Source organism: Callithrix jacchus, chromosome 18 (genome assembly GCF_049354715.1).
Source record: "Callithrix jacchus isolate 240 chromosome 18, calJac240_pri, whole genome shotgun sequence".
Classification (NCBI taxonomy): domain Eukaryota; kingdom Metazoa; phylum Chordata; class Mammalia; order Primates; family Cebidae; genus Callithrix; species Callithrix jacchus.
In genome coordinates this window covers 24,752,786-24,766,535 of record NC_133519.1, presented here as the reverse complement: position 1 = coordinate 24,766,535, position 13,750 = coordinate 24,752,786, and the positions used below count along the sequence as shown (strand labels likewise).

The following is a 13,750-nucleotide window of genomic DNA, read 5'->3' as shown; positions in this document are numbered from 1 at the left end:
GTAAAGGGAAGTATTACTTGATGCCATGGTGGTATGTGATTTTACCTAGATTTTCCCAGGGCCATGGTATGCACTCTGCATGCTCCCAGTAGCGTGTGTCCCAAAGTGCAGCACTACATGGCGGCCCTGGGTAGCTGCTGTTTTAATAGTAAGGAGCGGCACTAGCCATCAGCCCTGCTACCTCCTCTCTGAACTTTACCATGACTCAACTTTGTCATGCTTTTCTCACTAAAATTTTAAAGCCCCTAGGGTCATGAAGTTCCTTTTGGCTTTGGAGTTGTTCCTCATGTGTTATTTTCTTTTTAATTTTGCAGGCATAGGTTAAGACTGTTTTCTGTGCTGTTTTATAAAAACTATGGACTTCATGTTAGAAATGTTCTGAAATGATTTGCTGAGCTGCCGAAGTTAAGATCAGGGTATCTCTCCTAATCTTTATAAGACTGATAGCATTTTGATAAAATGATTTTATTAAAAAATTTTAGATAGTCCTACTTTCCTTTAGTTAGATTACCTTACCCCCCCCTTTTTTCCCCCTTAGTTTTTGCATGTGTATAGTTTAATAATGCTTTGTTTCCAAATATTGTTCCTAAAGCATTTTTTTTTCAGAGACTCAAAAGTAAAGTGAAAGCAATCTCTGTACTGGGCGGCCCTCCTGGGTAACTCTGAGCTGGAATGGGTCTAGGAGCCTGTGTTCTCTGTTTGTTCTCATGTGTTATGTTGATGGCATTCCCTCTTCGGCCACATCTCCCTCCCCATATTCAAGTAACTCCTTGGTCTGAGCTTTTTGGCTGCTTATTTCCCCTCTTGCTGTTGCATCCTCACCTTGTTGGTGACTCTACACTGCCACCATGTATTGTTTTAATTTTGAGCACAATGTGAATTCTTTCCAAGTGTGACTGATGCGCCCTCTTTTGGGGCTGAGAACCCATAGATCACATGCTCTTCTCCTCTGTGAAATGAAACCTCTGGTGCTTCTTTCTTTGCCACCTAATTTCCATGCTTCAATTTTGACCAAAAGCACTTAGTATAGTAAGGCAGCTTGATACCTCTGTTGCATAGTCTGAAGTAACACGTGGTATCACTTTTGCCTGACAGCCTAATGTCCCAAGAGATTATTAACAAAAAGTCCTGCTGTGCTGAAAGGAAAAGAGAGACAGAGAGACAAAACATAGAGACCCATTGGGCTCAGGGGAAGCTCAACCTAACCAGTGCGCAGAAAGAGGCAGAGACGTTCCATTTGTCTGGGAAGCACCATGCATACGGCTGTTTGACAGAAAGCACTGGACTAGTCATTCAGTAAAGAAAGCATGTTATCTCCTACCTGTAGCCTGAATAAAGCCATGATTGGTGTGTTGTAGGAAAAACGGATCGTGTCCCTGGATTCAGCCAACACCAGACTGATGAGTGCGCTGACCCAAGTGAAGGAGCGGTACAGCATGCAGGTCCGCAATGGCATCTCCCCCACCAACCCCACCAAGCTTTCCATCACGGAGAATGGTGAATTCAAAAACAGCAGCTGCTGACGGGCTTTGTGAATAGACAGACTGTGGAAGGAGACAGAAGGAAATTGACCCACTCTCCTATTCCCAGACCTTTACCTAGCCCCTCCAGGTTTACAGAATGTTGCTACTTCACAATGGCAATGTGGTGAGAAACTCTTGAATGAAGAAAGGAACCTTATCTTTCAGGGCATAAGGCGACGACTTCCAAGGTCAATGCTTTTTCCCCTCATCTCTGTGTACATAGGGAACTTAGTTCTGGGCCATGTACAGAAAATACCACTGTAATATACCAAAAGGAAGTTAATAATGTAGATTACCTTTTTGATTATTGCTATTTTTATTATTGTTTTCCTCTTGTTGAAAGCACTGCAGTTGTTAGAGGAAGTAAAGTAGGAACTGTTGTATAAGTGAGACATGAGCCTGTGGGTTCAGTAGGTAGAAACCAAGCATCTATCTGATAGAAGCACATGGTGTGCAATAGGACATTGTCAGAATGAATTTTTCAGGGATTCGTCTACTAGTTTAAAAACCCCACTCTGGCCCCCTTGTCCTTTCAGAAAACATGCAAATACCAAGATCTATACAAAACAATAATTTATTCCAGTGATCAACCAAGACTGGTTCTGTTTGGACAGCTAATCTGATTTGGGATTCACTGTTTCAGAGGACACAGACAAAAGCTGTTGCTTCAAAACTGGACTTTAGGAGTAATTTCAATTGAACTCCTGTCAATATGTTTATTTCCTCTGTCTACAGCAGATGGGAATCTTCTCTTTTAGATAGGGGCCTTTTTTTTTTAACCCCAATTGTAATAAAGGGTGTTCTTTTTCCTCTTTAGAGTTTACAAAACTATAAATATTTGTGTCTCCACATACCATCTTCATCTTCACACACTCACTGCACTTTCCTCCCCATGGTGGGAGCTGTCATCACCAACAGGGTTTACTCTCCCCTGGAGAGGTTATTTAAATAGCTGTCCATAAGCCATCCAGATCAACACCCTTTCTTCCATACAGAAAAGGGCTAACCATACCATAGCTGGAATCTCTGAATATTTCCTATTAAAAATTTTTTTCTATTAAGTTACAATTTTTGTTTGGGATAAAGATTTTATCCATTCTGCTAGCAAATCTATAGGCAGGGTAATTTTATCTCCCTCTTTAACCTTTAAAGTGCTTATTCCCCTCATCCCCTCAGTAAGGAAAGGAAATCCAAATCTGAAGCATCACTGTCTTAAAAGTGATGATTACTCATGTTTAAAAAAGAAAAAGAAAAAATTAAAAGTGTCAGGATGGCACATTCCAATTGTTATTCCCATGCTCTTGGTAGATCTGGCAGTAATGACCCAATTTCAACTTTTGTCATCCATAGCCTTATGATTATAGAACAGAAAAAGTCATGGAAACTAATTCATTTCCCTTTTTCCAGAGTTGTGAACTGTCATCTTGAATGCAACCTTGATTACCAGAAGTATGGAATGTTACATGTTAAACAGACATTATATATACAAATATATATATATATATACATATATATCCACACATATGTACATATAACTGCACAAATAGAAAAAGTTCATGCCTTCTATGCTGTTCAGATATAATGTTAAAAGGGTCTTGAACCTCTTTAAGCAAGATCTTAGCAGTTGTTTTACATTGAGAAAGCAACAGTGTTTCTCAAGTAAGTTTGTGTTGATTTTAAATTATAAGCTTTAAAGAATTTTTTTTCTAGAAAAAGGGGATGGAAAAAAAAACTTGAGGGAGCTATATGCATCAAGTGAGTGTTTCTCCATAAGAGAACATTTATAAGGGAACATGTATAGTGCCATCTTCTGAGTGATGCCCAGACAGACACCAAGCCCTCCTTTTCACCGAGTCCCAGGCTTACATTCCAACTTCCTGAGCTCTGCCCTTTCTCAGGTGGATCTTTGTGATGAACCTTACATTTTAGCAACCTCACCATGGCCACATAACCCATAACTTTTTAAAAAGCTTACTTCATAGCAGTCCCTGTTTCTGCCAGAGATCTAAAATGGGAGCTTCTCATTATGTTTATGTGATCTGCACACTTGATATCCAGCTGTTTTGACACATTTGCATTTTCTTCACCTTTGGTATTTGTTTTGCAAATTCTTACACCTCTCCAAGCTGAAGGCACACTGTGGTCAAAACCACTTATTTTATTAGGAAAAAGAGGTAACTGTCCTGAAGTGCCTTTTGTTGCAGGAGGAAGAATGTAAGCATAGATGTGTTCTTGTTTCTGGCTATTCTCAGCTCAAGCCATGTTTAATTCATTATTTGTAAAAGCCTTCAATTGTGCCACAGAAAACCTGGTAAGGGAACTGTCAGTTTCATTGACCTTAAGTATGTAACGTGGGCGATGTCTTGCCATTGAGTTTGGGAAGCTCTTAAGTGCTGATTATGGATTACAGAGGGCTGATAAAATTACCTATATTGGGGATCGAAAGAAGCACAAAAGAATCAAATGTGCTTTTGATGAATAGAATGTATCTTATTAGCATCATGGGAGCTCCTTAGAGGGCTGTCTTCATTGGAAGATTTAATGCCCAAAACATTTGGACAGATTATGCAGCCCTCTACTACCAGGTTATCTTGAAGGAAGAAGAAATAGTAAAAATAGTAATAATAACAGTAAGAATGTTACAAGTAAACTGAAAGTTCAGAGTTGTTGACAGATGTTAAATGTTAGATTATCCTGTAAGCCTACTCCTGTCCAAACATTTTTCTCAGTATTTCTTTAGAGAACGCCGCAATCTGTAGAACCTACTCTGAAGGATTTTTTAAGAAGAGAAGCCAGCAACAGGTGATAATTTTTATGGAGATGTTTCTTTATTGGCTTTTCCTCAGTTCAGACAGGTATATAACTTTGTTTTGCTAAGAGGAGGAGGTACATGGCTGAAGAGAGGCAGAAAGATTAAGAAAGCAATGTCTTGGACTTCCTGTTTCCCTCAATACAGCACCACATTGTGGGGTGCAGGATGCATCAGGGTTGAGTGGAATTTGGAATTCAGGTGACGTGCTTGTAAAGTGCTTGTCTAGCTGATAACAGACTTGAACATTAATGAGGACAGTGTTGGTAGGAGTTAAAAAGATTCATATTACCTTTTATATTACTGGAGCAATAAGCAATCTGAGCTGAAGCTGCAGAAAGAGTCACATTTCCATCAGGTCATCATATTCCCTGGGTCTCTGAATAAAAGCCATGTCAGAGGAGAGATTATAACTATGTAACTATAAGAAGCACTTGAGCACTTCCTATGTTCCAAGCACTATCACCAAGATACTATTTGGGTTTTGGGCAGTCTAACAGTAAGAAAAATTTGGTAAAGTGAGGTAACCATGTTGCTATAGCTTTTTGCTTTTTTTCATATGGTATCAAGTTGGTCAGAATTAGATTTCTCTGACTGGTCTGCTTCTGTGTTTCTCTGTGATGGTGTTAAGACTATGAGAGAAAAAGAAAGATTACCTAAGACTGCTATAAGCATTAACTCTATGCCCTTAAGAATGAGCTTGACTTTGGAAGTAAAGCTTTTCGGATCTTAGTCTACCCAGGGCCTTTGTTTATGGGTCTGTGGTTCTATAGACCCCTGGCTTTCACTGTGTTCTCAGAGGTATACCAGATTGAGAGCAGAGTTCTTCTTCGGAAGTCCCAGAGCAAAATAACTGCCATCAAGTGAGTTTGCATTAGTATTTGTTTCCCCTTCCTATCTCTAGCTTGAAGTTCCTGAGAAGACTGGTTATGGGACTGAGATTGGGAAAGGAACCCTCTTCAACATTATGTCAGCCCCATAGTCTACACCATTGTGACCTTGAGCCCCACACAAGCTTGACACCAGACTAGACTTGTCACTGGGCCAAACCCAGCAGCCACATGCCACAGCTTCACTGCATTTTCAGCTACACTTTTGGAGACCACCTTCTCCTATCAACTGTGGAAAGCCTAAAGGTCTCTCTTCTCCATTCCCCTCCCTTTTTTAAGTCTAATAGTGAAATCTCCTGCTTACCCCAGCAGTAAATAGTTGCCTTCCTACCCTTTACCTGGGGCCAGTAATTTGGGATACTTAGTTTTTTCAATATGCCAATTAAAGGACTTAGTTTCTTAAAAGCAAGAAAGGAGAGTTGAATTTTTAAATAGAATCTCCTTTCATGTTTGAATGATTGTGTGTAGTTCTAGAGGCATTTTTGTTGTCATGACCCAATTATGTATACTCTTGGGTTTAGGAAGGACAAAAGTGATGAAATTTGCATGAGATAGAATAAGTATCTTAGGAGGAGTGAAAGAACCTTAGGAAGAGACTTGACCGTAAGGGAACAAATGCATCAGCAGTCTTCTCAGTAGCCCAGAGTTTCAAGGAAACAGAAGATCTCTATCCTTTGCCCACTCTGAAAATACATAGATACATAGAAAGGCAGTCTCTATAGACAACACATGCACACACCCACACCAAACAACTCCTGGGGCTTCCTTTTTCTGAATGTTAATCCATTTTATGGAGTAGTAATTCCCAAATTTTGAGATTTTCAGATTTTATGCTCTTGTTAGATTTTATGACAGTCATTCTAGATTCATCCTAAAAAATGTACTATATGTGTTATATGTATATATAAGTTAAAGTGACTTGAAATTGATTTGGTTTGACATTGTCTCAAGAACCCTAGATACCATTATTGATACCCTGGGGAATCATAGAAATAAAGTTGAGTGTCACTGATCTGAGAGTAGGATCCAAAAATAAGTAGTTTCAATTCCTGATCAGTTAAGCCTCAGGTGTTTGAGTAACCAACACAGCAAGACTTGGAGAATGCAGTGAGCCACCCAAGGAAAGAAAGGAAAGTGGTAGTTTTTGCCCGTATTCAGCATACATTTTAATTTCCTACTCAGTTGTTATTTTTCATTTAAATACCCTCATTTAACCCTAGGAAGGTTGGTTTTTTTTTTGTTTGTTTTTTCTTTTGTTTTAGTTTGGGACTTAAAACCAGATGTATTTGTTGTTATAGAGAGATTTCCACAGAAGTTGTGTTTTAGGGACCTCCATCATCTATGTGGGGGTACAGATATTTATGTATAAATATATCTTACATGATTTCCAAACTTTCAAGAGAAACATTTCAGTTCCCAGTTCAACAAAAGGCTAAATACTAATTGACTCAATGACCACCTTCAGAAAAGTTAAATAGTAAATTAGGTTAAATTTTGACTGGTGCTTAGACCTTTCCTAGTTATATTAACTTAAGCAGACAGCAGCACATTAACCTGAGTTACACCTGTGAGGAATTTACCTTCTAAATTTGATTTTGTTTTTCATCTCCAGGGCCTTAATAAGAGTGTGTTAACACACGACTATTTTACAATGATAGCTCTAAATAATTTATTTTTTATTTCAAGAAAGAGAAATACACCTTAGAAAAACAAAACCCAAGATTTTATTTTATTTTTAAAGCCATATTTTTGTGCTAGTAGCATTTAGATTGTTCCATATGTGAGATCCATATCTGCATTTCATTACCTGGGTTTGTTCTAAAGAAGATTTATTTTTGTTCTGTGAATAATTTTTGATGGTTCTTGTACATGTACAGATATAGATACGTTTGAGGTCTTTTATTGATATTCCTACAAAGACTACAAATAAACTTTAACTTTAAACATTTCAGACTAAAGTTGCTACTATATTTGACATATTGCTGTCTTCTAGCATGCACTTGGGTGACAAGGACACTTGGAAAGAAATGAGAAATGAAACATATAACAGAATATTATTCTGAAGATATATTTTAACCATTAAGAACAGTCTGTCTTAGCATTTCCCAAGTTCCATGTAATAAGATTTCAATTTAGGACAAACAAATAGCATTAACATGTATTGTGATAAAGCTGTTACTTTCAAATTCTGCAGAATTTGAAATCTCTTTAAGAACTTTTGGCAGGTAAAGTTTCCTCTGGTTATTAAGAAGTGTAGCCCCACTTAGCTTTCTAGACCACTCCTATCCTCCGTACTTCTTCAGTTAGATTAATGGGGTTTGTTTCCAGGAGTTTTGTTGTTTGGTTCAGGTTTTTAATTTTAAATTCTTAATAGAAGTTCATTTGTCATTCCCAAGTTTATTGTTCCCAAATACACCCGTCTTCTCCTGCATCCCTGTTTCATTCTGTAAAATCCAGGGATGCAGGCTTCATGGGTAGTCTTATTTTGTGTTAGTTGTAGGTCTACGCTTTTTGGCACATCTTGAGTTCTTCCTAATCTTGTTCTACTAGGGATTAAAAAATTATAATTTACTCAAAATCCAGAGCAGATTGCATGAAAGGAAAACTGCATATCCGTAGAATTGTGCTACTTTTTGTTCACTTCAAAGCTGACCCATTTCAGTCTGAATTGTTCGTGACCTAATGTAAGCTTTAAGACTTCCTGGATCTGAAACATCCAAAAGAGAGAAAGTGTTGATGTCTTTTTACCTCATGATCCTGGTCCTCTCAGCCCTAAACTATCCACCCATAAACCTTTATGCATATCCATACCCTGTAATTGTTTTTAGCCTCTCTCTAGCTACCTTTTTTCATTTGCATTTTTACCAGTGGGAAAATACATAAATTAATTTTGTTAGCAAAAAAAAAAAAAAATTTAATGACAAAGGACACTAAAACAGATGACTAAATCAGTGATTTTCCATCCTGATTGTTCATCAGAATCACCAGGGAGTTTAAAAAAAAAAAAAAAAGAGGAGTGCCTCCTGAGCTCCACCATTGAACAATTAAATAGACTCTCTCTAAGGATGGGATCGGGCTTTTTTTTCTTTTTAACCTTGCCAGAGGATTCCAAAGAGTCAGGGGGTAAGAACCACTAGTCCAAATCAACCTCTGAGCACTCTGTGTAGGGGTATTAAAATATTTTGTCCCCAATCCTGAAACCGGGATAAGGTGGTTACAGGTATTTTCTTACCTTCTATTTGGAATTTAAAATGCTACTAAAACTCATAATATATACTTAAGCTTTCCAAACACAAACCTTGTCCACAACAATCCATCCTTTAAATCTGAGGTAGAAATTCTCTCCATTAACATATGGAATTGATACATTCTGACAAAGCTGATCAGAAGACGGAATTCCCTGTTTTGATGCCAGTTTCTCCACTGGCTTCTGGTTTGGTGTCAGAAGCTTCAATGAGTACACCCTGCAAAGAGTGCTGAAGGGCCCAGGCCAGAATCAAATATGCTACAGTTGACTTTAAAGAGTAAACAAGGCCAGGTGCAGTGGCCCACACCTGTAATTCAAACACTTTGGGAGGCCAAAGCAGTCAGATCACGAGGTCAGGAGAATAACACCATCCTGGCCCACATGGCAAAACCCCATCTCTACTAAGATACGGGCATGGTGGCACATGCCTATAGTCCTAACTACTCAGGAGGCTGAGGCAGAGGTTGCAGTGAGCCAAGATCACGCCATTGCACTCCAGCCTGGCCACAGAGCAAGACTCCGTCTCAAAACAAAAACAAAAAAAAGAGTAAACATAGAGAACTCAAAATTCCTTTGTCTACCTCCACCACCCCCAACCAAAAAGAAGGCCGTAACTACATTTGACCGTTAGGAATAAAAAACATAGAGAACTCAAAATTCCTTTGACTGCCCTCCACCCCAAAAAAATGTTCTTAACTTTTCTTTACCTAAAGTCTTATTACTTGAAACTTATCAAGGCCGGGCGCGGTGGCTCAGGCCTGTGATCTCAGCACTTTGGGAGGCCGAGGCGGGTAGATCACAAGATCAAGAGATCAAGACCATCCTGGTCAACATGGTGAAACCCCGTCTCTACTAAAAAAAATACAAAAAAAAAAAAATTAGCTGGGCATGGTGGCGCGTGCCTGTAATCCCAGCTACTCAGGAGGCTGAGGCAGGAGAATTGCCTGAACCCAGGAGGCGGAGGTTGCAGTGAGCCAAGATCGCGCCATTGCACTCCAGCCTGGGTAACGAGCGAAACTCCATCTCAAAAAAAAAGAAACTTATCAGTTGCTAAATTATACCATTTGTACTTGTTTTTTCAATAGCTAAATATACCCAAAGCTCTCCAGTCCCCCTGTCCACTCCTGGCAAGCATACAGTCACGTGCTCATGTGAATTTTCCAAAATCATGAGCATTTTGTAAGATTCACTTGGTTCTATGAAATTATAATAGAGTATTACATATCTTATTATAATTTGTATATTGTGTGCTATATATTCTTTATATCAGTAAAATTTATAATAACATATACATTATATACTCACAGATACACATTACTGGTCTTTCTAGAAACTTGATTTTGTGAAATTCTAGAATAAATTGCCAGGGTGATATTTGTTTGGCCTATGAATAAATTGCAATAAACTAACAGGTAAATGCCAATGTTTCCTTGTCTGTAAAATTAAGATTGTGGCTAACTGGTCTATAGGGTACTCTCTAGCACTGACATCCTGTGGTTATTATCTGATATAATTGAGAAATGTATCCTTAGACGACGTTCAAAAATCAGCTTGAAGCTTCTCTCTCAGTATTTAGGAACAGTTCTTCCTCTTCAGTCTCTCATGGCACAATACTTTTTAAGAACCAAAAATAAGTCTGGAACAAATGTATATTCAGAACACTATGGTGATGATGTTGATAATAATAGCTGACCAGGCATGGTGGTTCACTCTTAATAATCCCAGCCTTTTGGGAGGCTGAGGCAGAAGGACTGCTTGAGCCCAGGAATTTGAGTTTGCAGTGAGCTATAATTACACCACTGCACTCCAGCCAAGGTGGACAGAGCAAGACCCTGACCCGAAAATAATAATAGCTAATGGTCATTGAGCACCAGCTGTGTGTCAGATTATTTGCTGAGCACTTTATGTGGAATATATAATTTAATCATAACATCAACCATATGAGTTAGCCCCCCCTTTTTTTTTTTTTTTTTTGAGACGGAGTTTCGCTCTTATTACCTAGGCTGGAGTGCAATGGCGCGATCTCGGCTCACCGCAACCTCTGCCCCCTGGGTTCAGGCAATTCTCCTGCCTCAGCCTCCTGAGTAGCTGGGATTACAGGCACGTGCCACCATGCCCAGCTAATTTTTTTGTATTTTTAATAGAGACGGGGTTTTACCATGTTGACCAGGATGGTCTCGATCTCTTGACCTCGTGATCCACCCGCCTCAGCCTCCCAAAGTGCTGGGATTACACGAGTGAGCCACTACACCCGGTGAGTTAGCTCTTATTATCATTCCTAATTCATGAGGAAACAGGCTCAGAAAGGCTAAGTTACAGTCAGGAAAAGGTGGCTCACACCTGTAATCCCAACACTTTGGGAGGCCAAGGTGGGTGAATCACCTGAGGTTAGGAGTTCAAGACCAGCCTGACCAACATGGTGAACCCCCATCTCTATTTAAAATACAAAAATTAGCCGGGTGTAGTGGCAGGCACCTGTAACCCCAGCTATTCAGGAGGCCGAGACAGGAGAATCGCTAGAACCCAGAGGCAGAGGTTGCAGTGAGCTGAGATCATGCCACTGCACTCCAGCCTGGGCAACAAAGAGCTAAACTCCATCTCAGAAAAAAAAAAGACTAAGTTACTTTCCCAAAGCTACACAATGGATAAGGGCAAAACTAAGACCCAAACTTAGATCCCTCTGAATGTACTGTCTTGACTTTTAAAAAAAAAAAAAAGCTTAGGAAAAATGTTGGAGATGATAAGAAAAGATACAAAAAGATCATAGCACATAACCAACTTGTCACTATGAGCCAAAGTGATGGTGGTTGAACAAGATGAGGTCATATTCCATAGATTTTCCACCTTAATATATTGTTTTTTTTAAGACTGCAATATCAAATCATCTGACTGATCAGAATTAGAAGAGTAGGTAGAAGTCTTACCTGTCTCAAAAATTGGTCTTTCATTTCTTCTGGGTCCATCAGAGTTGAGATGGTAAAATCTGCTTTCAAGATTCCAAAAGGGTGCCCTGAAAAAGAAAGTGCTACCTGTTCAGGGGGATGTTACCCTATTTCCTTTTGAAAACTTCAAGTTCTAGGCAGTCAGGAGCACCCGGTGGACAGCGTAGATGCTACTTGCTGATTTGGGATTTCAAAAAGAAGAAAGAAACTGCTGAGCAGAAGAATGCTCAGCCACAATTAGGACCAATTAGTGGCTGAAAAAAAGAGTCCCACACTTTGGGATACTGCGGGCTCTTCCACAGCCTGGCTACCCCTCAGGCAATTATTTTCTTTATTGTTTCTTCTGTGTTTTTCTCCTTACTTTTAATCCAGTAAGTAGATACTCCACACCATGCTGGAAATACCTCTCTTTGGGTCCCCACTACAGAAAACTCTTAAAAGTTCTCTGATCCTTTAAATAAGTAGCCTTTGCCCATAAGCCACCCATAATCATCACAGGAATTACAATCTCATGTAAGACTACATTTACATTTCATTTTACTGTTTACGAAGTTTATAATCATCTCAGGTGCTCACAACAGCCCTATGCTATAGGCAGGGGAGTTTTTACTACATCATCCCCTTTGCAGAAGAGAAATAGAAATTCAGAAACTTGTTTCGTAAATTTTCATAACAGTCATGGAGCATAAAGTAGAATCCCAACATTTTGTGCTGTCTTTCATGAAAAGGTTTCAAGGGCCCTGTGCTAAGAAGTGACTGTCCAAATTCACCTGCTCCACTGGTAAGAGTGGGAACTTGGTAGACAGAAGCATTTACCTGATTTTGGTGCTGATGTTTTGTCTTTAGATTCTGAACTCAAATGTTGGGCCTCCGTGGCAGCAGCTGTATCTCTTCTGTCAGTGCCACTCCCTACACTGGTCACAGCTACAGGAGGGGAATAATAAAAGATTTATTGCAAATACAATCAGGAGTAAGGTGGTCTGATACTAGTGACTGCCCCTGAGCTAAAAGACAGGCAGGGACAACCACTGCCAGCTGCTGCATAACCAGAGAGGTGGGAAGCTCGGTGCCTGCCGATCCCTGACTCACCCCCACAGGCTCTTGGACCCAGCTCTTGAGTAGCTACACCATCATCTTTCAGAAAGCACTCCTAGCAGAAGGATCCGTGGGGCTTGGGCAATATCAGGTTTTTCCTCATCAAAATTTCTTTGTTCAGCAGCCTATGTTCCAAGAGGCCCAATGTCCTTATTTTGTCTGCCAACTACACAAAGCCCCCACCATGGCACCCAGAAATGTTCAACACCTCCATCTCCATCCCAAAACAAGTTCAGCCTCTCCCCCAGCACCCTCTCTTCCCTTGTATGACTGGCCAGGCCCAGAGGTGCTCCCCAGCCAGAGTCAGTGTCCTCAGCGGCTTCCTTGCTCCGTCTCACCTGTTCTCATGTTCATTCACCAAAGTCCTGTCAGTGCCTTGCAGATGTCTTTTTATTTTTTCAAATATGGAAATAATCCTTTTATTTGGAGTATATTCTAAAATATTTAAGCAAATATATCCTCTCCCCAACCCAGGGACACCCATGATTAACACTTTGCTGTAGAAGGTCCTTTACACTCTTGAATTTGTGAATTTGAATTTGTAAAGATCTCCCTTGTTCACTTTAAAGGCTGCATAGTAGTATTTCACTAAATATACCATAACTTACTTAACCAATCTGCTTCCAGTGGACATTACGTTGTTTCCAGCTTTTCACTGTAATAAACAATGCTGCAACAAACAACGCTGTGTGTGGAGGGTGCATATCTATGTGTGTACCTCATACTATTATTTCCTTAATTCCCAAGGGTAGAATTCCTGTACAAAAGAGTTTGCACATGTTAAAACTGACACAAATTCTGACACCAGAGTAGCAGCCCCAGTTGACACACCTACTGTGTCCGAGATCACTGTTTTTCCCATGTTCCCAGCATGATCCTCCTTTCAAATCTTTGCCACACTAGTAAGTACAAAAAAAAGTTTTAAAACTGCATCTTTTGGCTAGGTGTGATGGCTTACACCTGTAATCCCAACACTGGGAGGGTGAAGCAGGAGGGCTGCTGAGGCCAGGAATTCAAGACCAGCTGTGCAATATAACAAGATCCCATCTTAAAAAAAATTAATTAGGTGTGGTGGTGTATGCATGTAGTTCTAGCTACTTAGGAGGCTGAGGCAGAAGGATTGCTTGAACCCAGTGAGCTATGATCATTCCACTGCTCTCCAGCCTGGGCCACAGAGTGAGACCTTGTCTCTAAAAACAAAAAGAAAAAGTTAGCATCTTTTTCTTGTGTGTGTGAGATGGAGT

The 13,750-nt window shown here is 39.8% G+C and overlaps 2 protein-coding genes across 16 annotated transcripts in view; one reads left to right on the top strand and one right to left on the bottom strand.

The window, feature by feature from the left end:
- RASAL2 (RAS protein activator like 2) overlaps positions 1-7,173 on the top strand; it is a 385,295-nt gene extending 378,122 nt beyond the window's left edge. For 7 of the 14 annotated variants that reach the window (XM_002760332.6, XM_008984955.5, XM_008984954.5 and 4 more), the window contains one exon: positions 1,359-7,173. In XM_002760332.6, the coding sequence (XP_002760378.3) occupies positions 1,359-1,523 (165 nt within the window). In that variant the 3' untranslated portion in view covers positions 1,524-7,173. The remainder of the gene's footprint in view (positions 1-1,358) is intronic. The other 7 variants (XM_017966069.4, XM_054247882.2, XM_078356225.1 and 4 more) reach the window with 1 other exon arrangement.
- CLEC20A (C-type lectin domain containing 20A) overlaps positions 6,882-13,750 on the bottom strand; it is a 19,730-nt gene continuing 12,861 nt past the window's right edge. For both annotated transcript variants that reach the window (XM_035280172.3, XM_035280173.3), the window contains exons 6-8: positions 12,228-12,335; positions 11,394-11,479; positions 6,882-7,929 (exon numbers count right to left, since the gene is read on the bottom strand). In XM_035280172.3, the coding sequence (XP_035136063.1) occupies positions 7,849-7,929; positions 11,394-11,479; positions 12,228-12,335 (275 nt within the window). In that variant the 3' untranslated portion in view covers positions 6,882-7,848. The remainder of the gene's footprint in view (positions 7,930-11,393; positions 11,480-12,227; positions 12,336-13,750) is intronic.